This window comes from Diuraphis noxia, unplaced genomic scaffold (assembly GCF_037042655.1).
Source record: "Diuraphis noxia isolate RWA-SAM2 unplaced genomic scaffold, SU_Dnox_SAM2 contig0001, whole genome shotgun sequence".
Taxonomy (NCBI): domain Eukaryota; kingdom Metazoa; phylum Arthropoda; class Insecta; order Hemiptera; family Aphididae; genus Diuraphis; species Diuraphis noxia.
The window spans coordinates 28,932,181-28,959,928 of record NW_028301711.1 but is presented as its reverse complement, the minus strand read 5'-3'; the positions used below and the strand labels follow the sequence as shown (position 1 = coordinate 28,959,928).

Here is a 27,748-nt window from a genome sequence, read left to right as displayed (position 1 = left end):
GCGCGAACCGCCTGCAGCTTGTTTGTACACCGCGCAGCGGCGAGTAAATATTATAATAATAATAATAATATAATATGTTCAAAGCGAAAACTACCTATTCTCATTAGCACGTGGTCGTCGTGCAAGCGAAAACCGTATTTCTAAACGCGGTGTTTAAAAATTGAAAAGTAATACATATTATGGAGGTACACACGCGCCGATAGCAACCCAAGTAGGTATATAAACATAGTAATAATAATATTATAATAGTCGATGTCTACAAAAGCAGTGTGTGTAGTATATTATATAGATATACCTACTCGCATAATAGGCACACGCGGTTGACCTCATCTGTCCGTCGTCGGCCGTTTACAAACCGCGAGTTGTAGCTGCGAGTGGTTAATAATATTTCAGTACCTATGAATTTCCTATTCTCATTGAAATGAAATAATAACAACATAATGATAATATGCGATATTTATACAAATACATATTATATGAACAATTATGATATCGTATCCTGTTATATCATACTGGAATATTATTCTCCGGGAAGTTTCGACCGAGTAAATCTTTTTGAATCGCGCTTTTGTGAAGTGTTCAGCGTATTGCGTATTTTCAATGTTTTCTACTATTATTCATAAAGCAGCCTGCAGCAGGGACATATCTTTGAAATTAACGATTGCACTGAGCACTATTTAATCAACAGATAAGCGTTTTAATGCAACAACCCGGAAAAAGGAAAATAAACATAATAATACTTAGCATTGTCATGTCGGTCAAAAGTCATAGTCGTAAACAACAGAAATCGCGTCTTCTTTTTTTTTTTGATTTAGTGAAGAACAGTACATTATTGTAGCGATACCTACAATATAACGTAAAAAAGGCAAAGAAGTTTTTCAAACATTTTAAAGTTGATAGTTGACGGAAAAGTCATTATATCTTTTAGGACGGTAAGAAAAACAAGCGTGACAAATCCTAGACTTCGATTCTGATTTATGGCTCACAATAATACTGTATTTTGCCGGTTAACTAGGAACAGAAAATTACCGTTTGTTTGACTGCCGGAACGTTTACCGGCGATATTTGTCGAATGATTATTTAGAGTCCATTTCTACAATGTCTTTTTAGTAAACGCTCAGAACAATAAATACGTACGAAAGTCGAAGAATGTTGTTGGTAGGTACAAAATATTATATGAAAATTCGTTCGGACCACCATCTACCACGTTTATCTATGAAGCATGTTATATAGTATTGACGAGTATTATAACATAATTATTGTTTTATTATTATTATTATTATTATTCAACCTCTTGCAATATTGCCAATATTGGCAACAAGATTTACGTTTACATTTTAGCTACTCGTTAAATAGCCGCGGCTCGTGTGTACAATATATATATATATATATGTATATGTGTGTGTGTGTAATATTATGTTATTATATTATAATAACAATGACGACAACAACGACTTCGAAATGATGACGACGATACTATTAAAAAAAAAAAAAAAAAACAATATAGTGTGATGTGATGTGCGGTGTAATATGAAATTCGTACGTAAAATAATATTATAATATTATGTGGGACATCGCCGCCGCGGTTCAAACGCACACCCCTCGATTTTGCGTTTCGCAACTGCGACTGCTACGGGTTGTTGAAGTAAAATAATAATAATAAAAATCAGTTAATCGGTTCGGAAACAAAGCGGTGTGGATTTTTTTTTTAACGACTTCTACGTGCCGGGTCGTACGTGATGCTGCGCGCCGGGCTCCATCTCGTCGCGCTGCGGTACACGTTCATGACGTATATTAAAATATTTACACCGGCTGATCCACGACCGTGCATAGATTATAATATGCGGATGACGTCCGTGTCCATCGCCTGGTCAGCGAATCCAAGACTGCTTTGAACACGGTGTTCGTTATTTATTAATATACGTATTCGTGTCGCGTAAATAAAACGTATAGGTATTACAATATTATTATTATTATTATTATTATTATTACAGCATCAACGTTGCGGATTCTTAAAATATTAAAATATAATATATATAATACAGGTACCTATACGATAAAACATGATATCATAATATCAAACGTGATGCCAACACGTTCAGTGCGACTTGATTATTCATGGGGACCTCATTGATGTAATATATTTTCAATATTTTTTTTTTTTTTGTACACCGAATTCGAAAATGTCTGGTACCGAAGTGAAACTATACATATATATATATATACAAGGTACGAAATCCTTTTTTCAAAACAATGTTATAACAATATAACATAGAGTTAGGTTAGGTTTCAAGTAAAGCTACAGATATGCTGTACGATATTTATTATACACTATATAATAAAGAAGGGACAAAACTTAATTTGATGGGATCACAATAAACGAACAGAGCAAATAATTATTTCGAAAGTATACTTTTTTTGAAAAAAAAGCAATTTTCCTTTGTCATTACAAAATGAATCATCGTAATTTGTAAGAAGGTGAGAAAAGTAATTATAGCGATCGAGGTGTAATAGGCATTCATGAGTCTAAGAAAAATATTAAGCAAAAACTGTTCTGCACAATCCGTTATGATGAGTAAAAATCGTATAATAACTCGTAAATCGAGAGAATTAATTTTAGTTAAAAATTGTTTACATGCAATCGGAAAGTTGAAGATTATAATTTTTTAACACGTCCAAAAACGAAAAACATAATGCTTTTATGGTACTATGAAATTTCCCACTCGATGTTTATATTCAATCGATCATCCTTAGTAGTATTATATTAAAAAATCAAACCTATGTAGTTAATGCTGATTTTTAAGAGATGTTTTTGACAAGAATGGTCTCCGAGGCTCATTTCACATATTTGAAACTGGACGGCACCCTTAAAAACTAGAAACACACACACAAACGACGAAATTTTATGTGCATCGTTACATTGTTACGAGTTGGAAACGTGATTGAAAAAGTCAAAAGAGTTACGCCTATAAGGGAGTCTTAAACACGCTTGTCCAATCGATTCATTAATCGATATTTTTAGTCACTAATTCCAAATTACCATTACCATAAGCCGTGACGTCAAAGTTTACCAAGGAAACGCAATTTAATAATATCTATACATTCTTTTGAGTTTCTTATCTTCATGTGTATATATTATGTTGAATATTCTATAACCCGCGACTATAAGGCACAACCTTGATACACAATATTACATACATATACATACATACATATATATTTTTTTTCAAACTCGTTTATACGTTTCTTGTTTTGTATTTGTAAAATCACAAAGTACATTACAGTACTTGAACGTCGTACTATATATAATATGCTTGTTGCTTATTGCTTACTACACATACCTACGACTGATAACGAACGGGACGAAATACAATTATACTTTACGCACAAGTACAGCTGTAGTTTATCTGCATATGGGCGCGTACGACATAACGTATTGATGTGTACAAATAATATACGATCACTAATATTTAAACCGAAACTAATTATTCTGTAATATTAGTATAAACATTAACGTCAATTATAGAGCACGTATAGCATTTTATTATGAGTAAATGTTTTCTCGAAATCTAAAAGGGCGGCCTAGGATTTTCGGTCCGGCGATTTTGGTCTTCCGATCAACCGCGTACGGTACAAAGTGGTACGGTTTCGCATTTAGGTATGATTAGTTATACCTATACACGTTCTAGGACGTTGGTTAACGGTAACGCCGAGGTAGCATAATATTCTTAACTAATCCAAAGGGGTGGTGAAAGTTATTCGATCACGAAACGTGGCACACGTCTGAATTCTGCAGGCAAGACTTTTGATTAAACAAAAAAAAAACATTACTAAATACGCCAAGCGAGTTGTTACATAATGTGATATAATATGTGGATTGTGCTAAATCTATTAGACCCAGACGGTGTACAATCAACGTTAAATATCGTCGACCCGCGTGACCTGCAGTAAAAAACAAATAAATGAATAAACGATCATAAAAATAAGTTATAAACTATATCATCCGTGGCGTGATTCAGAGTATATGCTGCACGCAACCTAGTCGCATTGCTCATGTCTATTTGTTTCGAAGTATTATTATAACAACAAATACGTTCGATTGCCGTTTCACGGTTTGGACCAACAAAACAAAAAAGATTAAAACTAAATTTTCGATAATCGGTTGCCGCACTTGACATAAATTCCAGTTAAAGTCGTTTTCGAGTCAGACCTCATCAGCGGCATTATTTGGAATATCCCTCTGTTGACCGCACGTTCTTAGAATTGTCTGATACCTACGTCATTTTTATTTTTTATATTTTTTGATTGCTTGCCAAGGGAAATTCGTTTAAAACTATCTACGTCATTGATACATAGTCGTGTACGGGTAATGTACATTTTAAAATAAATTTTATTGATTAAAAAAATAATAAAACCCATTATAATATTATACGCTACTATCACTTCTCAAACTCAGAGCACCTCGTGACCGATCCAAGGAGGACTAGTTTCAATATGTACCTTCATCGCTCCCATATTAGCCAATATTACTTATTTTTATCTTATAGTTATTCGTTAATTTGTGCTTGTTCCCTATGTTTAATCACACCGAGTGGTCTGTATTTTTCGAACAGCTTTGAGATTTCGAACACTACGCGGCCGACCGATAAACATTAGTCGATAATTGTCTCGGCGATGGACGTGACGGGCTCACCACGAGTATCATATAAGATACATAACTGTTGGCGTTTTATAATATTACAATTGCTCAAGACACTTGCAGCAGCAATGAACCAAATGGTAAATGACATACACACTTGTATATAGTCATTAGTCACTATACTCACTACACTAAATATATAGTTATCTTATTTTTTCAAATGAAAATGCGGCCAGAGCGTTAGTTCTAGAAAAAGTTAAAAGGATTTCAATATATATAGAGGCCTATTAAGTGGTCATTCTACTTAAAATATGACCAAATACTCTCATCGGAACTCAATAAACGTAACCCCATTTTACTAATCTGTATATATTATATAAATAATAATTATGTGAGAAATCCTATATTATACATTTAAAAAAAATAAATAAAATACTCATGAAATATACCTACATCTTTTAGGATTTTCATTTTTTATTTTATATGTTAACTAAACATTTTATACTATTATACTAATATCCTAAAATCGTTTTCGTATAAACAAAATATAACTTTAACACAATCCACATTACAACCTAAGATTTTTTTAATATTCAAATTAATGAATGAAGTAAATCATAGAATAATTATACGGAAATCTAAAACACTGCAATTTTTGCAAAATAAAATTTACAAAATACTTAGCTGTACCTTGGCATAAACTAGGGAGTGGTTTGGATGTTTAAAAACCATTATCTCTCGTATTTACATATAATAAAAACATGTACATAATTCAGATTCCTATAGAATATACGTTTTTAAACGGTTCCGTTTCATATATTATGATACTATATTAACATGAAAAATGAACTGATAAATTGTAGGTTATGCGCCTGTTTCTGAATATCCATCAACTTTATTTGCAGTTACAATACATATTAGGTAGATTGTTTAAAAAATAAAATGAGAGAGAGTGCGCAAATGAGTGAGTGAAGGCGTGATAGAATAAAAGGGAATATTGATGTCTGACCGTAGTTTTCGGTTAATTGATGACTCTCATATTGACCGCGAGGCACTTTCATGACAATGAGAACGAGCCTGATCGCATTAGTGTCTCCGATGAAACAAGTCGACTATTATTACTATTACAGTAACCAGTGATGTTGACCGCGAGGGCAAGTGTTCAATTGTGTAATCCCACCTTTGATCCATCCTCCTCTTCAATGCTTGATCACGTCAACGTCCAAAAGATATCGTCTGATAGATTTGACAAGCATTTTAGATTGGCATCGTGTTACTAAGAAGCCGACAATAATTGAAAATTAAATTACAATACCTAAGTATGGGATTACGATTTAGGTACAATAGGTACATACTTAATCATGAACGAATCATTTCGACAGAAAATTTAAAAATTACGACTGCATCATAGTTTTTATATACAACGTATTTTGCTTATTCGATGATTAATAAAAAACAATTTACAAAACTATTCATCGTCCTATTATTCCATACGACTGACATTCCGGAGGTTGGCAAATATAATACTAATGTTGCGCTTCCAGTATTGCTCAATGACTGTAATGAACATTTTGCTGTAATTTTTTTTAAAATTTTACGAACAAATGGCAAATATTCAATAATAACAACCAGTATTCAACTAATACGTAGTTCTCACTTATCACGTAGGCACCAATAATATTTTTTTTTCCTTCCGTTAGTAATACGTTTCTTATAAATAATATTTGTTTACACATTAAATTAACATACACTGATTTTCGAGCTGAATTCCGATGTTTCTGGGAAAATTCTCTGACCAAGCTGCTAAGGGGGTTATAAAAATAAAAATATGTAGCATTTAAAATCAATTGTAAACCATGTACTTGACTAATTTTAATATTAATATGATCTGAAGTGAACAAAAAGAGCTTCTCTAATCTGAACATCATACATATTTAGTTCACCCACTTATAACTAACATAATATTTGGTAATACTAATTATCTATTAGTTTTTTGTAAATACATTTTATTCATAAAAAATATACCTAAAATTTATTAAATATACTTACTCCTAACTAAAAAAAATTTCATGAAAATATTATTTCATACACAATAATATACAAACAATAATGTTGTAGAGTAATTATTATTTGTCTAACCATATTTTGTATATTGATTTCTGAACTTTCAAAAATCTTAATTTTGATTTTTATGAATCCTATCCACAGCGATGGGGTACACTATTCAATAGATGCCTATAAGTTGTCGAACGTATAATTTAGTTATTGTAGATCTCTTTTATCTGTGGCTCTCTATGTTTAATGGTTTTACACTTTACGCGTTGCAGAGAAACTAAGAATCCAAGTTTCCACGTGTTACCACCTTAATATTAATATGCTACATTTCTTTTTTCCCCTGTTCAAGGTTTGTTGCCATGACGGTACATGTGACAAGACAATAATATAATGATTATTATAAGCACAACGCGACTCGTGTAAACAAGAAGAAGCGGGTAATGGAGCATCCGGAGCCTTATCTTCGGGTCCCCACATTATATATTATATTATATAAACTCAATACTGGATTGCGTCCTAAGTGAAAAACGAAAGACACGCACCTCCTATATGCAGTGCCAGGTACGTTCTATTAATAACGGATATGTATATATGTATGTATGTGAGTGAGTGTGTGTGTGTGTGTGTTCTCCTGTTAGATATTCCGTATGTAAACACACACTCACACTCGCACACACATAAAACGACAAACCCCGGTTAATTGCCTACAGTTTACTTAATAATCACTAGGTTCTCCTCCTCCCTCTCCATTCGACTAGCTTGTTACACCGCGTGCTGCGCGTATAGCCACCTGAAAGACCAAGAGGGGAAGAAGTTTGGAATGTTCTCATAATAATATTATAATACCTATACATTCGATGTATACTTATCGGTCCATAGCGATGTGATGGATTTTCAAAAGGAATTCATTAATATATTGTCGTAAACGTGGCCACTTAAAGCACGCGCGTGCTCGTATTCCCTATCTTGGAGACGAAGAGATTACTATATAATAATCATATACTATTATACAGCTATACGGTCAGTTGAACTCTTTTGGTCAGTTGATCCGTACGGGCGCGAGATTAGGGCACCGCGTACAGGCTAAATTACAGAGTTCAACAAAACTCGAATGTATTTTTCAAGATGGTTATATTTACTTACTATATTATTATTGTTATTATTATTATTATTATTATTATTGTTATTATCATTATATAATTGTTAGTACTATTACTATTATTATTATTATTTTTGTCATTCAGGTGGGAAAATTGTTGACTATGACCCACAAAATACAACATAATATAGGGAGTGTTGATAAACAGAAAAATACGAACGTGCACTCACGTATGTGTTTAAGTGTGTTGTAATTGCGGTGAAAGTGAATTAAACAATAGTTCGTAATTCAAGAGTTTCAATAATAAGTTCCATATTAATAGATGTTTAAATTTTTCAATCATTTTATTATATTATATTATAAAGTCTGTCGCGTACCAAATCATTAATTGTAACTCGTTATTTAATGTATTTTCACTAAAAAAATTCGATTATTTAAAAAAAAATATAGGTACATAATATAAATAAATGTGCATAACTATAATGTTCTGACAATTTTTTGTTTTTACTTTACGTCAATATCTAAGTATACATACACAATCGCTCGTTTACAGATATAATCTATCATGAGTATGATTGTATAATAACATAGTTTCTATTTTTTAATATTCTCCATACACTTTTTAAGAAATAATATCATTATAATATTTTAGATTAAATTTAATTAGAATTCTATCAAATGCAAACAAGGATGTTTGTTATCTAATGATGAAAGTATGATTAAACTTAGTGCTTTATTTCGGGAAAAATTGAATTTTACGAATCATTGGATTTATAAAATAAAATAACTCAAACTGATATCAGTAGATATAGGTTTTATGTATGTTTAAAGTAATATCTATTTTCATGCAAATATTATACTCATCATCTTGGGTATAGCATACCATACTCGGAGTTGAACAATTAAACGGTACAACGGTCACTGACAATGTTTTTATCTGTTTTCGAAATTAAATTAATGTTCGTTTGCAGAAATTAATTAGGTATTTGCGATTAATTTATACACGTTTTTCAAATTTCAATAAACAACACAACCTGCTAATAAAATTAATTAGTTTTTAGGCGTTTTACTGGATAAAAAAAATAATGGTAATTATAATACCTAACAACATTTTCTCGACCGTTAATCATATGTAAGTGTTTTTTCTCGTTCATTTAGTCGGATGGCGCCTTAATTAACGCATACCAATTTTGTATTATCTTTAACTTGTGTTTTAATTACAAACCAGCCCTATAGACGGTTTTTAATCACCGGTCAGCTCACGTACACACCCACCCTCTTCGAGTACTAATAAATTGACCGACAATCGACCTCGACAGGTTTACATAATGCGTTGTTTGATACGAAAATTGAAAAATTATAAAATATCGTAATTTCCTTTAAGATTAACGTCAACCGTTGATTAATTTTTATATCGTCACTTTATTACCGATTTCAGATACAACCCTTATATATTCTTGGAATAATATCTTATCGATGTTTGAAAAGTTTATTTCACCATCAGTATTTCATGGGTAAGTAAGTGTTATATTTTTTATTTTACAATTCTATATTTTGCCATTCAATTGCGTTAAAAAAATATATTTATGTAGATACCTTTACGTTTATATATATTTTTGTATTCAAACAATGAGCCATAAATTATTACTTGATAAATCGGATAATTTAATTATTTTTATATATTTATATTGCACACCTATATTACTTCAAAAACAATTTAAATACCTAAACAGTTAACTACTGGCGGCACCTCAGTTGAATAACGTACGGGATTATATGTTGTTAGATTTTTATCGTGACTAGATAAAAATATTTCAGTGAACAAAACAATTGTGAAAAAAATGCGTGTGTGAATCTGATTCTAACTTAGATTTACACATTTTTTTTTGTTTTTTTATTATATGTTAATCAGATAAAAACGCCTACTACGGGCGATTTGTACACGCGTTTTGAGCTGTCGCCGAATTATTTATTCATCCAAATAAGGTAACACCGGGTCGTTTTCACACATTTTTATCCAGAGATTTTTAAATTAAAAAAAAAAAAAAAAAATACAAATACAAATAATAACAATAATAAAAATAATAAATAAAAATAAACAGTAAAAATATATTATATACAATATATACGATATACCTACCTATAGGAATATATAGTATTCTAATTTAAACGTACAGATGATCGATTGTATGCATTAAATCTACTGACCACATGCACGATAATCGTAAAAATAATAATAGTAATAATAGTAATAATAATAATAATAATAATAATAATAATAATAACCAAAAATAATATTATTGCCTGTACGATAGGTAGGTAGGTAGGTACGCGTTTTGTATGCCAGGTATATGGGGTAGCATGCATGGCGGGAAAAACATAGACGCGAAAAACTGGAAAACTTAAACGGTCAAAAGACTCGACAGAGACGGACGAAATCCGCATACTACATATAAGTACGTGTATATTTTATATTATTATTATTATTATAGGTATGTTATAATAATACGATGACATTAAAATATTTATTGAGTATACTCACGTAAGTGGTTGAACGCGACTCATGCAGCAGGTGAGGATTCAGGTGCGTAGCGGCGGCGTCGTCGTCGTCGGCCACACACCATGTCTGCACGGATAGACCTGCCGTCGACCTTTGGCCGGTTTTCCCTCCGTCCGTGCCAGCGGCGGTGGGCTCCTACCGACCTTTTCTCGTACGCGTGAGATTTCCGCAGTCGCCGATCACTGTGGTTCGCCTCCGGTGTGCGATAAGATCGTCGTCGGTTCACAGTAATGCGATGCTATTATCGTTCTTGACGGCTTTACCGCGGATATGCGATTATAAATAATGTAATATATTTAATGTCTCTGACGATCTGCTGGAGACCGGATGACGTGGAAAAAATTCTGCGACGAACGTATGCGCGACAAATGCGAAAAATAATAATCTATATTATACGAGTGAAGTATAATAATATAATAATACGATTGTCAGGTGTGGATCGCGACGGTAATGTCCGCGGCAGTGTCACAATAATAATAATGTGTTATATTAATAATTATTGTCGTGGCCGATTTACCGTTTGGTCCGGACGACCGGTGCGCACCGTTTCGCCGGCCGGTCGAGCGACAGCGTCGGCGACGGCGACGGACCGATCATAGTGACCCGCCGGACTCCGCGAGTACGCGATCGCTTTGGCCGCGTGGGCGGGATGGGGGTAGACAATTTTTTTTTTTCGAAAACTACATGTATGGGACAATATACGATGGGAACGAAAAATAAAAAAAATTTCAAAAAAAATTCGCGAACGATTTTCGACTCGGTGGCGTCAAACGTAGTTTTTCCGCGGTTTGGACTCGAATCGGGGGAGCGATCGAGCGGGATCAGCGACGTGGACGGGAGAGCTGCGTATGAACGACGGCCGAACGCAGACTGATCAAAACCAACGGTCGCGTCGCGGACCCGGCACACCGCGCGCGCCACACACACACACACACTCACACACAAACACACACACAAACGCACGCGCTCGCGCACTCACACACAACGGACACGCGTACACATACACAAACACGTACACATGTACGCACACACACACACAGATCGCTGCCCGCCCGCCCATCGGTTCGCCCGCCCGCCAGTCGGACGGTGCGAGTGCGCGCGCGCCCGCCCGCTTGTGTGTGCGTTACCCGACGCGCCGGCGGCGGCCCATCGTTTTCTTTTTCCGTTTGATTTTCGTCTTTGCGTTTTGCCGCCGCCGAAGACCCTTCGCCGCTAAACTTTACGCATCGTCACCGTCACGGCGGCTGTGCGGACGGACGCGATGACGGTCGTCCTCAACGCCACCGATGGTTTTTGCACCTATTTCGTAATTATTGGACTTGGAAGACATACTGCCACTACTTCCTAAAACTTCCTTCCACCACTACCTGTTTCAATCGACGTGCAATCGTATTTTAAATACCACTTAGACCTGCGAGATTTCAAATTGAATTTATTGTATAAGAAAAATTATTAACTAAAATATAAGTTGTTTATGATTTATTTACGAATACATTTAAATTGTAATAAAATTATAAAATATTAATGTATAGTTTTTTAATACAATTCAAACCATCAACGTTTATTTTATATTTTTACATAATAACTCATTTTCAAATAATTTAATATTATTCAACCAACGATATTAAAAAATTTAAATGTCTTAAAAATGTTCATAGTTATAAAATATACGCTAACATTTTAAAATATATACATTATGCAATTTAAAATTTAAAATCAAATCATCTGTCATTAAAATCAAAAAAAAAAAAAAAAAATCACTAAATATTAATAAAATTATGAATTTATTACAGTCAATAGTTATTTGTACTTTACTGCTTACACTTGGCAATAAGTTATTGTAAACCGAAAAAAACTCATACATATTATACAGTAAAACTTGGCTTTTAAAATTACCGGTAACGCTGCGTCACGTCGGAGGTGTTAAGTTTAAATCGATTTCTGATATGATTTTTGGTCTTAACCATTAATATAATTGGTGTTGTAGCTCGTATTGTTACGGCGAGCACATATTATTAAATAATTGTGTCAAATATCTAAATATGATATTAATCATAATCAAGTATAAAGATGTTATTACATTATATAGGCTAGCAATGATAATTATTGGTTTCTATAGGCTCTTACTCGATAATATGTTTACCGTAAGAAATTTATTTCAAATTGGAAAATGCTTCTGGTTTTGTGCATTTTCAACAAACCCTTTTCCGATAGATGTGTAGTCCTATCCATATACAATATGTATATATTATATATATTACTCGTCTCATTACAGGTAGCCGAGGTAGGTATGTATATTATATATTTATGTGAAATATTATGTAAATTTCAGGTGTAAAATTGCATGCATCAATGTGTTTATATCATATACCAATCGTGCTTCATTAAAACATAAATCGGTGAGCCAAATCAAAATCTAATGTCAGTGACGATTGCGAAGTGTTATATGATTTTCACACTACAGAATAAATTGAACTTTTTTTTTTAATCCACTTTTACTCGATTTTGTTATCTCTAATGTATTTCTAATTGCAATCATTTCATAACGAATTTTCTTTTTTTCAGACTTGATTTTAAATAACAGTCAACACATAATGTTTGGCGTTATAATTTTGGTTCGATGCACCATTCGAAACTTAAACAAATCAAAAAATACACTATGTAAGAACACTAAAATAGAAAGTTCACAACCATCGCGAACTCATTAGTATAAACTCTTTAAAAAAAAAATGTCAAAATAATATATTTCATAATTTTTATCTGATCGTATAGGCTTTTTTGAAAACTCGAAAACTCTTCATGACTATTTAATATGGAAAGGCACGTGCAGCCAGTGGCAGGAAAGATAAACTCAATAACGTGCGGGGTTCGTGCTCGACTGAGCGTTGTGTATGCTTTAGATTCCATTTGTGTCAAAAGAACTTCTTCGATGATGGTTATCGAGAAAAAAAATATTGCATTGGTGTGAAAAACTTGATAAAACCATCACGTTGGTCTAGGTATCGGATTCTCAAGGGGCTTCGTGCGAGACATCTGAAGCCCATATAAGTGCGTTTCGACAAAATTCTGACCATGACGGTAGAATTAATGGTAAAAAAAATCAAACGTTATTTGGAAAAACTAGTAAAGCTTCAGACGGAAATATTAAAGACTTGGACTGTCTCGTATGCCGTAGCTAATCCGGCACGGGATATTATGTCCAATCAGAAATCCTTTTAGTAAACGGTTCATGAAACAACTGCAGTTATTAATAATTATAAACAATAGTTTAAAACAAAGTTCGTATTTTCATCATAATCGTTATGTTCTAATAACAGTATTGTAATATCATGAATTCTTGATACCTACAGTATTTTTCTGTTAGAAAATTTAATTCAACAAATATAATTATTAATAGGTAGTCAATAATCCTAATTTGTATTCTTATGAATGGTTTACTGATTTTATGTTGTTTTAACCATATTTCAGTGATAACTAAAATATGATCACACTATTAATATGAATTAAATTTATTTGAAAACATTATTGTGTAGATATAAAATTACGTACGTTTCACCAGCCCCCCCACTTTTATATTATAACAATTTTTTTATGCAATTATTTAGCACGTAATTAGCACGAATTTGCACGACTATTTTTGTAATTTGCACGATTTTAGATTGTGCGTAAAATCTAAAAATATCCATGGGGGGCTGAAGAAATATTTCACCAGCCCCGCCAAACATAAAAAAAGGCAAAACAGAATTAATTCCTGTGCCAATATTTAGCACGTAATTAGCACGAATTTGCACGACTAGACCCGGAATTCGCACCTCACTCCCCCGCCCTACAAATCGAATTTTCTTTTTTGCGCATTTCCCCAGCCCCCCACAAAACTTAAATAATGTGATTTTCAAACTTTTTCTTGTCCCAATATTTAGCACGTAATTAGCACGAATTTGCACGACTAGACCCGGAATTCGCACCCCACTCCCCCGCCCACAAATCGAATTTTCCTTTTTTGCGCATTTCCCCAGCCCCCCACAAAACTTAAATAATGTGATTTTCAAACTTTTTCTTGTCCCAATATTTAGCACGTAATTAGCACGAATTTGCACGACTAGACCCGGAATTCGCACCCCACTCCCCCGCCCTACAAATCGAATTTTCTTTTTTGCGCATTTCCCCAGCCCCCCACAAAACTTAAATAATGTGATTTTCAAACTTTTTCTTGTCCCAATATTTAGCACGTAATTAGCACGAATTTGCACGACTAGACCCGGAATTCGCACCTCACTCCCCCGCCCTACAAATCGAATTTTCTTTTTTGCGCATTTCCCCAGCCCCCCACAAAACTTAAATAATGTGATTTTCAAACTTTTTCTTGTCCCAATATTTAGCACGTAATTAGCACGAATTTGCACGACTAGACCCGGAATTCGCACCTCACTCCCCCGCCCACAAATCGAATTTTCCTTTTTTGCGCATTTCCCCAGCCCCCCACAAAACTTAAATAATGTGATTTTCAAACTTTTTCTTGTCCCAATATTTAGCACGTAATTAGCACGAATTTGCACGACTAGACCCGGAATTCGCACCCCACTCCCCCGCCCTACAAATCGAATTTTCTTTTTTGCGCATTTCCCCAGCCCCCCACAAAACTTAAATAATGTGATTTTCAAACTTTTTCTTGTCCCAATATTTAGCACGTAATTAGCACGAATTTGCACGACTAGACCCGGAATTCGCACCTCACTCCCCCGCCCTACAAATCGAATTTTCCCAGAGTATCAAATATAATTATATAATGTGTATTTTTTTTTGTATGTGTATTAAATCCATCATTTATGATGCTACATGTTTTACGTTGCTTTTTGAAGTATGATAAGAATTTATATTATTTTAGAAATAGCTATTAATTCTACTATAGGGCAAAATTGTATAATTCAATTAGTGATATCTAATTAAACAAAAATAATAATATTAGTACTGTGACGAAACAGCTGTGAGCTGTCACATTAAAAAACTACAATGAAACGTGATTCTTGTAGAATAAAATATTAAATAAGTAATAATTATATAAGTAAAATATTATAGTTATAATTTGAATTAACTATATGAGGTTATAGTAACTTGTACATCATTTTATTGTATAATATTTTTTTTTTTTTGTATCTATCTTATGAACATTTTTAAAATATTAATGTAACTCTAAAACAAATTACCGCAGATACTTGAAATGTTGACTGAATGTTTAAATAGCCATTTTATATATTTGATAAAATTTTCAAAATATTTAGATTTGTTTTGAGCTGTTTACTGACATTTTAATTTTTCAACTTTTTTAGTTTTTTTTTCTATAAATATCGATAAAAATTTATTTTTTCGGTAGAAAAGCTTGAATTAATTTTTAATAATCTATAATATATCCTAGACAGATAAACCCTGTTTCAGTTCAGAATCGTTTTTCGTATACAATGATATAATATCATTGAATTCAAATTTCATTCCATCCATTACAGTAACCCACTTATAACCTTCTGTACAGCAGAGTGACATCTACGACTTACCAGCTTTTTTTGTTTTTGTTTTTCTCGATTTTTTTGAGAACTGCTAGAAAATGTATACTTTTGATCTCTCTTATGCACAAAGGATATTCACTTTGCTATCAGGCACCATCAACCACCCCCCCCCCCCCATGTATGAAATTGCAACATTATTTTAACAAGTTATGCTGTACATAGACAAAAAAAATACAAATCATTTTAGAATCAATACATTCATCACTCTTTCAGAATCTAAAATTGACTATTATCTTTATTATAATAATTTTATTATTGTATTGATTGTTATCATTATATTATTACACCAGTTAATTATTATTATTGTATAATAGCTTGATTTAAAAAACCTTGTTAAATGCTACAATTTATAATCGTTTATTAGTTGTGTAATTAAAACATTTTTACATACCATTTTTCATAAGCCGGACAGCCTCTCTTTCTCTTATTGTTTCACAAGCCATTCCTTCATCAAACATTAAAGAAATAGCTTTTTCCTTAGTGGGTCCAATAAGACGACGTTTTTTTGTGGTTATATGTTCGTTTTTATAATTACCAATATACGTGCAATAAATTTATTATAAAATTACACTCAAGAAATATAAAAATGCACACTGCAGACCGTAAATCGATTACTGTCGACTGTCATCGGTCGCAATAACAATTACAAATGAAATGAAATGAAATGAATAATATCTAATGAAAATGTATAATTAGAATTAATATTGATAAAAAGACGCGCTAAATAATATAATATGGTCGTGATACTATCATGAAATATATATATGTACAACAAAACATGATTATATGATTATGATTTGATACTCTGGGAAAATGCGATTTGAAGGGCGGGGGAGTGACGTGCGAATTCCGGGTCTAGTCGTGCAAATTCGTGCTAATTACGTGCTAAATATTGGGACAAGAAAAAGTTTGAAAATCACATTATTTAAGTTTTGTGGGGGGCTGGGGAAATGCGCAAAAAAGGAAAATTCGATTTGTGGGCGGGGGAGTGAGGTGCGAATTCCGGGTCTAGTCGTGCAAATTCGTGCTAATTACGTGCTAAATATTGGGACAAGAAAAAGTTTGAAAATCACATTATTTAAGTTTTGTGGGGGGCTGGGGAAATGCGCAAAAAAGGAAAATTCGATTTGTGGGCGGGGGAGTGAGGTGCGAATTCCGGGTCTAGTCGTGCAAATTCGTGCTAATTACGTGCTAAATATTGGGACAAGAAAAAGTTTGAAAATCACATTATTTAAGTTTTGTGGGGGGCTGGGGAAATGCGCAAAAAAGAAAATTCGATTTGTAGGGCGGGGGAGTGAGGTGCGAATTCCGGGTCTAGTCGTGCAAATTCGTGCTAATTACGTGCTAAATATTGGGACAAGAAAAAGTTTGAAAATCACATTATTTAAGTTTTGTGGGGGGCTGGGGAAATGCGCAAAAAAGGAAAATTCGATTTGTGGGCGGGGGAGTGGGGTGCGAATTCCGGGTCTAGTCGTGCAAATTCGTGCTAATTACGTGCTAAATATTGGGACAAGAAAAAGTTTGAAAATCACATTATTTAAGTTTTGTGGGGGGCTGGGGAAATGCGCAAAAAAGAAAATTCGATTTGTAGGGCGGGGGAGTGAGGTGCGAATTCCGGGTCTAGTCGTGCAAATTCGTGCTAATTACGTGCTAAATATTGGGACAAGAAAAAGTTTGAAAATCACATTATTTAAGTTTTGTGGGGGGCTGGGGAAATGCGCAAAAAAGGAAAATTCGATTTGTGGGCGGGGGAGTGAGGTGCGAATTCCGGGTCTAGTCGTGCAAATTCGTGCTAATTACGTGCTAAATATTGGGACAAGAAAAAGTTTGAAAATCACATTATTTAAGTTTTGTGGGGGGCTGGGGAAATGCGCAAAAAAGGAAAATTCGATTTGTGGGCGGGGGAGTGGGGTGCGAATTCCGGGTCTAGTCGTGCAAATTCGTGCTAATTACGTGCTAAATATTGGGACAAGAAAAAGTTTGAAAATCACATTATTTAAGTTTTGTGGGGGGCTGGGGAAATGCGCAAAAAAGAAAATTCGATTTGTAGGGCGGGGGAGTGAGGTGCGAATTCCGGGTCTAGTCGTGCAAATTCGTGCTAATTACGTGCTAAATATTGGGACAAGAAAAAGTTTGAAAATCACATTATTTAAGTTTTGTGGGGGGCTGGGGAAATGCGCAAAAAAGGAAAATTCGATTTGTGGGCGGGGGAGTGAGGTGCGAATTCCGGGTCTAGTCGTGCAAATTCGTGCTAATTACGTGCTAAATATTGGGACAAGAAAAAGTTTGAAAATCACATTATTTAAGTTTTGTGGGGGGCTGGGGAAATGCGCAAAAAAGGAAAATTCGATTTGTGGGCGGGGGAGTGAGGTGCGAATTCCGGGTCTAGTCGTGCAAATTCGTGCTAATTACGTGCTAAATATTGGGACAAGAAAAAGTTTGAAAATCACATTATTTAAGTTTTGTGGGGGGCTGGGGAAATGCGCAAAAAAGAAAATTCGATTTGTAGGGCGGGGGAGTGAGGTGCGAATTCCGGGTCTAGTCGTGCAAATTCGTGCTAATTACGTGCTAAATATTGGCACAGGAATTAATTCTGTTTTGCCTTTTTTTATGTTTGGCGGGGCTGGTGAAATATTTCTTCAGCCCCCCATGGATATTTTTAGATTTTACGCACAATCTAAAATCGTGCAAATTACAAAAATAGTCGTGCAAATTCGTGCTAATTACGTGCTAAATAATTGCATAAAAAAATTGTTATAATATGAAAGTGGGGGGGCTGGGGAAACGTACGTTATAAAATTTATAAATTCCTATTTACGATAATAATTAAATAAAAGAACATCGTTTTACACTTAATCTTAATAATTGCTAATGATTGGTATTAATTAAATATATAAGTGAGGCAATTAGTGTCATTCGTATCTGTACTAAAAAAGAATTAAAGATAAAAATAGTTGATAAAATACTTCAAAACTAAAATATACTTTTTTTAATAAAACAAAACTCTTTTTTTTTTGTATTACCTAGTGTTAATCAATTATTATTCTCAATGTTAACTTTAAATAGAACAATGATGCTAGACGTGTATTACCCATGTTTCATGTAGTACGGTTTTATTAGATTGAGAAATAATTCATTGCATATTTTCTATCATCAAATAAAATAATGGTGGTTTGTTATTTTTATATCCGAATTTATCACATTGAATATTGTTTAGTAGACAACTTTATTTATTTATACTATAATTGTATAATTAATTATTGACTGTATAATCGTATAGCACTAGAACATTTTTACTGTTAAGCTCTTAAAGCCAGATTATTGTAAATAATTTAAATTTTAATTGAAATAATACATAATTGATTAACATTAATGTTTTAATCAATAAGCATTTAAAAATAGAATTTTCGTTCATTTTCATAATGGCACTTGATGATATTAAGATTTAGAATAATGATTTATATACACACGCTAATATACAAGAATAATTATATTTATAACCATCATTATTTTTAAATTTATGTTATATATATAATAATATTAATAATATTATAAATTAATTAGACCAAATTCAAAATCATTGTATCCTTGTTTATAATGTATAAAAAGGTAAAGTGGTAATACCTATTACATACAATTTTGTGACAAACTAAAAGCGTGCCTTTAGATTAGTATAATAAAAAAACTAAACGAAATCAAAATTACAAGACTTAACTTTTAAAATACAATCACGTAATATACAGTTTGACTAGTTTTATAAGACAGTAGGGGGGGACAGTATCAAATTATTATGATTTAATAAGTTGATTGCCGCATGATACAGACAACTCATACCAATCGTTTTGGGTGTGAAAACCAGACACTTGAATCTCACAGAATGCATGCAATCAAGATCATAGCGGTCCAGTTCATGATAAGACTGCAGAGTAACATTATTATTATTATTATTATTACTATTATTACTATTATTATGTAGAAGCATATGCCGCTGACCCAGTACGATGTGAGATTGAATTATTCTGATGAAGGCTCGTAAAATAAAAGAGATAAAAATAACGAATCAGATAAAGAGAAAAAATTAATTAATAAAACCGGCTATAGTGCACAGAGAGTACAATGTATTAGTATTACTGCAAGCAGAAACGTTAGAAGGCTGAGTATAAACCGATCTGCTTATCAGTGATTAACATTGCTAGCCACATTAATAATCAAATGCCCGTCATCAGGTATCATTATATTATTATATTGTATAAATCTTAAATAACGTAATGAGGTCAAATGTATTTGATTGTTTGAATAATTTCATAATTATGAGACACAATAATCGTTTCACTTTTTAATATTTTGTTTTAACAATTATTGTTCTTTTATTTTATTAAAAGTGTTCGAACCAATAAATTATAATAAAATTATAAATTTACTTCACCACAATAATCGCTTCTCTCTCTCTCTCTCTGTGTGTGTGTGTGTGTGTGTCTCTCCTTTTTCCTTTCTCTATAATTGTAAGTACTTTGCTGTACCATAATACCATATACGTATAACAGCACAATAAACAATGACGACAAACAGCAAGTTTATAACAACAAAATATGTAGATTTGCATCTTTTATCGTTTAAATATTGAAAATGTTCCCAATACTGTAGTTTTAAACACCCCAAAAAGAGAAAATAACAAATATACATTATACAATATACAATACAATAATATATAATATCATATTTATATTCATAAATGAAATAGAATGTAACATAATATATATTATATTATGCTATACACCCAACTGTGATTCTGAATAAAAATGTGTTTTGTTGTGGTGATCAGGATTGTTGTAACTCATAATATTATGATGGCGTCAATACATTTCAAATTTAATAACCATTTTATATTTGAATATTAGGTGGATAAGATATCATTTGATTTTCAAACTTTGATTACATTTAATGGACTCTTATGCATGTATAATTATATTAATAATGTTTGTTTTTCGTTCTATAGATTTAAGTAAGACTAGTAAGAGAAAACACAAAAGATATTGGATAATTGAATAAATTGTTTATTAAATCGTTTACATAACAGTTATACGTTTCATTATACATTTAATAATAATAAATTATTGATTGATCAAGAATGAACATTACTTAATAATGTCGCGTATTGTCATAAAATGGTCAACAAATATTATTTTGATTTGTGATAGTAGATTGTAATCCTTTATAACGTATTACAAAAAAAAAGTATCAATACATTGGGTAGGAAGGCAGATATAGGTATAGGTACTACACAAGATATTAAATTAGTTAAACTTTATTCGTAAATTACAAAATCATAAACATAATACTTGGTTAGGTACTGAATTAGTCATTTATGATGAAATAATTTAACACAATATCATAAATATGTTTGTACATAACAAATTGTACATAAGTTTATAAAATAAAATAGGTAGGTACTTAAAACTAAAATTAACGGCCTAAAACTAATAATTACGTTTCATTAATCGCACCGAACAAGATAGTGTGCATTTGCCTTTTGTGTTGTGATTTTAATGTAAAGTAGGTGGTAAGACAAGTTATTCGCGTTCTTAATTATAAAAATAAACAAAGATAACCTGTAATTTATCAAAATAGTTAGAAGCACAATTTAATTTTTTTTTTTTGTTTTAGTTTGTATGCCTATTGCCTATGCTTATCTACTAAGAATTAAAATGTTCGTAGTTTCAGTTGAATTCCACCAGACTCTATAATAATATTCATATTATATTACAATTCACGTAATGAACTGATTTTCAAATTAATATTTTAATAAATTTGAAGTACAAAATGCATATATATATATTTAAACCGTATCTATTTATGGTGAAAAAATAATGTACACATTTAATAATTATCATTAAAATGTTCAATATTGAAATTTATTATTTTTTCAAGCAGCATTTATACGAAAAATAATTTGACCACTTTTAGGACTTTATATATTTTACTTTTTAGACTTTAAGAAGTAAATTTACCTATTATTATTGTTTGTTTTTTTTTCCATAGAACTTAAACTATCGTGTGATATACTTCTGATATATCACTTACGTCTTAGGTCATATCAAAAATTAAATATGCTTGAACCAAGTATTATTTCTTTACAGTAAGATGGTCTCATACGTAATAACTAATAAGTATTCTCTACAAATATGAAATGGGTTAGTTGATTCCGGCTTTCATCTCTAAACCAGTTTCATACTAACTGTTATGTCTCATTGGAAGTATTATATTTTTGCTAAATGCTGTTAAACAAATGTCGAAAAGCAATAAAATAATAAAAATAATAACAATATCTAACACAACATACGACTCATTTAACACGTACAGGAGAGCAAAGCGTAGTTGTTTGATTGATTTTTAAAACGAGAAAGTTGTAACCCGAAAGAATAATGTTCATATTTAATAATTTATAATTAACATTTAAATGTTAAAATATTGTGAGTTATTTTTTTGTATATTTACGAAATATGTTCGCATACAATATCGATGGTAGATTATTTTTAGATGATTCTACCAATGACTTAATTGTGACTTTAATATAAATAATAGAAAAAAAACTGCAAAGCATGCAAGCATAATATATTCACTTATGCACAAGAACTTGACAAAATATTCTCTGAACAATAAACAAATATCAATGGATAGGTAATTAAAAAATATTTTTCTTTAGGCCTTTTGATAAATAATAAAGTAATATTAATTATTCCACGCATGTAACGTGTTTATTAACGAGTAACTATATGGTTTAGGCAAATAAAATACTCTTACTTATTAAAATACGTAATATTCAGAAGATTATGTTTCTGTATTATAAATACAGTATATTATATTAGAGGTATTCCGTATTCAAAATTTTTCATCCCGTGACTTTTTTAGGTGTTCACAACATTTTGATGACTCCCAAAGAATTAGGAAAAATTGAAACAACAGGTTATGGATTATTATAACAGTGACTTTAGTACTAGAAATAAAACTTCAAATTGTCGCGTGATGGTGTGTTTCGTTTTTATTTCCATAATGATCACTAATAATATTTATAATAATCATACAAGACCAAAAGGTATTACGTTGGTTCCCAGTACCTACGCGGCTTCTTCGCAAACGGCCCCGGGAGCCACGACGCACGGTTTGAATACTTCTGATATATATATATATATATATATATATATATATATATATATTATATTTTTGTTTGTTAGTCATCAAACACTCAATTATAATTTATAACATACAAAAAATTGTAAAACATAATTTCGTATATTATGGGTAGTAACGTAAAACAAACTTTGATCGGACTATTCGGAATTTCCAAATAATTATAATGTTTACTTTAAGTATAAAAAGTAAATTACTTTTATAAATAAAGGAAAATCAACGTGGAAACTCGTTAAATTCACTGCACGAGCTGTATGACATTGCCAGTTATAAACACTTGAGTTCGGTTTAATCGCGTGGACCGAACATCGACGATGGTGACGACGATACTATAACCTAGGTACATGCATATGGGTAACAGTGTAGTTGTACATCAAACAAAGCTCTACCTATGATAACCTACTATCTAAGTAACCTACAAGATAGTGATTTAGCTGTAACCAGCGTGGGTGTGTGATTATTTTTTCATGCCATCTATTTTTCCGTTCACGCCAACATGTGTCGGCGTAATAAACACCGAAAAAACGCACGTTGACTATGATGAAAAATAGTCAGACACCGAGAAAATTGTGTACAGAAAATCATTCGTTGGTTACACTTTACCACTGAGAATATAATAATATGTGTATGCGAACATGTCGAAAAATAATAATGCACATTAAAAGTAATATTATTATAATTCGATAAAGACGACAAAGCAATTAGGCACAATTATAGTATCATGTGAGTGTGTGTATAATATGTGTGTGGTGTGTGTAATATTATTAATTATATTATATATATCAGGTGACCGCAGTAATTATATGTGTACCAAAACGTTATCAGCACAAATATAATAGGAGTATTATATTATAAAAGCGATAATAATGTGGCGGCATCGTGCTAATTATTGTTGTTGTTATTATGATTTGTAATTGTATTAGTACTTAAGTAGTAGTAATAGCAGTAGTATAGCAGTTGTAGCAAATAGTAGACAGGTGGTAGTGGTAGTATTATATGGTATATAGCAACGATAAAGCTCGAAACGCGTTACCGGTTTGAAAATATATAGATTGACGGTTTCAAAAACACCAATTATACTATATTATGGTTCGCCACCGCGTGTTTTACTTTCTTATCTTGAGTGCCTGTTGAACGCATATTATTGTACAAGTGTACCTTTAATATAGGGTGGTTCTTATGTCGTGGCCACGAAATAATTAAGAAATAGTGAGGAATAGTGTTTGCTTTCTTAACTTTTAAGAACATAATTAATGAAATCGATATCATGACAAAATGTAAGGTACAGTATTTTGTATGCTCTAATATGAACGTTTAAAAAAATAAAATAAATTCCTTGTATTCCCTAAAATATTCCCTGTCAACGGTGAAAAAAAAATCACCCTGTAAACTGCAGGTTGGTAACCACTCTTTCACAGTATGCGTGTATCTCTCTTTATCTTTTTCTCACTCTTTCACTCTCTGTCACTCTTTGTCTCTCTTCCTCCCTCCCACTCCCACCCCTTAATCTAAAACTAATTAGTTCGAGTCAATCAAATATCCAGGTTACGATTGGTACTTACACAATGTGATATTTCGTTATCTATTATTTTGCATTTATCAAACTACATCAACGGTTAGTTAATGATAAAATATGTATAACAGTGTTATAATTAATAAATAATAAGTAATTAAAAATAAATAATGACGTAAAAAGGCCATCCGTATGTTTTATCGTCTGTAACGTAAAAACGTAATATACCATACAAGTTTGTTGATTATGAAAAAGAGACCTCATTTTAAATAGTATATAAATGCAAGTTCTTATGACGAAATCAAAATCAAAGAATGATGTATGGTTTTCAAAATTCTGGAATTTTGGTTGGTGAATATTAATTGGTGGGGTCGTATAGAGAATTTCTCGGGAATACGGTCGCTTTTGAGTTTTGCATTTTATCACATTTTTGTGCATATTATTTTTTAGGGTTCAAACGTAATGATATTCAAACGCATGATACTGTGGTCTAACTTGAAGACTCCACGCAATGGCAGTTATCAATGCAAGCCACGTTCACTGCATTATACATCCGTGTCGTACGTTGACCTTATAAGACATCGAAACTATTCGAAAAGTCAACGTAAACTACTCGCGTTAAGTTTTCAGCGGGGATTTTAGATGGAAGGTACAACTTCGCAAAATTTTAATTTTTATCAGCATATAGCATGCAAAAGCCAATTTATTAATCGATGGTCGAGGGAAAAAGTGTCATCGTTAATATCGGATAAATTTATCTCCCCCGATAGAATTATGCTCGTAATTATTCTAAACGATGTAATATTATATAAGCGATGTGTCAAAGTGCTCGACGTCGACGAAAGTTTGGCGGAATTACATCGGCGTCGGTGGTGGTTTTTATAGGCGACGAAATCACATACACGAAACCCTATATAACACAATAATTCAGCGAAGACTATAATATAGTGTTTGTGTTATTACAACACACGCTCAATGATTAATGACAATAAGCGTTTTTGTCAACATCAGTATAAAATATATTAATAATAATAATAATATATGGGTACTATCGAGTGATATACAATGTTATTAATTACGTTGTGATGATGATATTATTACACTACCAAAGTGCAGGGACCTTTATAGTTTATTTTTTTTTCGAAGTTTAGTTTATGTTTCCAATATTATATTTTTTTGCGTCCCGAATTTGATATTGGCACTCACTTTAAGTTACAGCAGAAAAAATAGTATCCGGTTCTAGAATTAAGATATAGGAACGGCCTGTACGGGTATTCAATTTTTAAATAAACCCAATCAAGTGTATAGATTAAAGGTCAACAATTTGCTCCAATATTGAAAATATCAAAGTAAAATGTATTCTTCTAAACGTATAATTAGTTACCTATATGTTAAGTCATGTACTCAAGCGTTAGTAGGACAGCACTCGTTAAGCAGTTGGTTCAGGGCCGTATACCTAAGCAAAAAACAATATTTGAGTTTATAATATTATGCGCCTTATATAGCTAATATACCTACCCACGAATAGTGAACTTATTTTACTCCGCATGATTTATACCTGTGTTTAATTTAATATAATATCGTACCCATATTAAATTATGGTATAATATGAATTATTATAGGCAACATAATGTATATTATAATATAATATAATGGAACCTAGATACCTATTATGTTTAAATATTACATAAAAATAAATATGTTGAATCACCTTTCTTGCATCGGGATCGTCGAGGATGTTGCACTTTATGGCATAAGTAAATACGCACATGATAATATTATTATTATTACACTACGTATATGACCATTGAATTATTATTATATCGTTATAATATTTTCACATATCAACAAGGAATAACTCGCAGAGCGGTCGGTGGCGGATACTCTCATTATCGATCTCACGAATTCTTCTCGTCGTGATGAAAAAAAAAAAATGTCAAACTATATCCACGTACCTATGCACACTCGCCGTGGGCGTAAGAGCTACATAACGCGCATATTATGTGAACTATTATTATTATGCGATACAGTGCAACAAGCGCATATGATGCACTCTTATAGTATAGGTACAATAATAATAGTATGTAGGCATAGGTACCTAATACAATATTATAATATATAAATAATAACATGTGTAAACCGTTGGGACACAAATCCCAAATGTATTCATGTGTACACACAATAATAATAATAGATCAGTGTATATATATGTATATACAGACACACGCAATACACCTATATCGATAGTATATGGTAGTGTGGTGTACAAGAGTAGAGCACCGAGCACCTTATGTATAATATATATATATATATATATTCGATTGATGTACCTTTACCGCGGAGCCATAGAAAATTTAAACCATTTTGTCGGTGGAAGACCCACTGGCACCGACACCGCACACACGTGCACACCCACGTCATGTGTATCTGAGGCGCGAGGCATAATATATTATTATCGAGAGACTTTTACGACCACCGCCGGCTGAGGGTAAAGGCCTGCTGGCATCCTTGGCATCCTCTTACACACGGCGTGGGACACCGCGCAAAAAAGTTTTTATTTTTTCCCCGATCGGTTCGATCTTTTCAAATACCCATACGTGATGGGTCTCGCGGCACGGGGTAGGTGAATGGGTACACGGGTTAGGTGATATTAATACGACCGAACGAAAAAAAAAAAAAATCACGAAACGTTTGAATAGAATCGTACTTAGGTATGCAAGGCGGTTATATTTATGTAATAGTCCCGTATATAATGTATATATATATATATGCTATACCAAACTGTATATTATAATACACCAACGACGTTTGTAAGTAGGTACTTAATATGTATTATATTGGGATTTTATTTCGTGACACACGTGCACAAAAAAAGGAAAAACCATCGTATAGGTGTATATCGTGATATACTGCCCGAAAACAATTTTGACGTGAAACGCGCGAGAATTTGTTCATCCCTAAACGCACTGCAGGTATTATGTTCGGTAGTTTTTGTCCCTCAAATATTCCGTGGTAAGTCCTTTCGGCTTTCGTGTAAACACGTATTGTAGAAAGCCTCGACGAAAATAATGACCTCGACCATTTTCATATACAAATATACGTACAACGAGTCTGCGCTCGAACATTTTATAGT

At 32.5% G+C, this 27,748-nt stretch overlaps 1 protein-coding gene across 1 annotated transcript in view; it reads right to left on the bottom strand.

Moving 5' to 3' along the window:
• The window catches only part of LOC149060521 (uncharacterized), a 56,442-nt gene extending 45,219 nt beyond the window's left edge, over nucleotides 1–11,223 (bottom strand). Inside the window, exon 1 of the mRNA XM_089216060.1 lies at nucleotides 10,336–11,223. Within this exon, the coding sequence (XP_089072186.1) occupies nucleotides 10,336–10,358 (23 nt within the window). The 5' untranslated portion in view covers nucleotides 10,359–11,223. The remainder of the gene's footprint in view (nucleotides 1–10,335) is intronic.
• Between the last annotated feature and the right edge of the window lie 16,525 nt (nucleotides 11,224–27,748).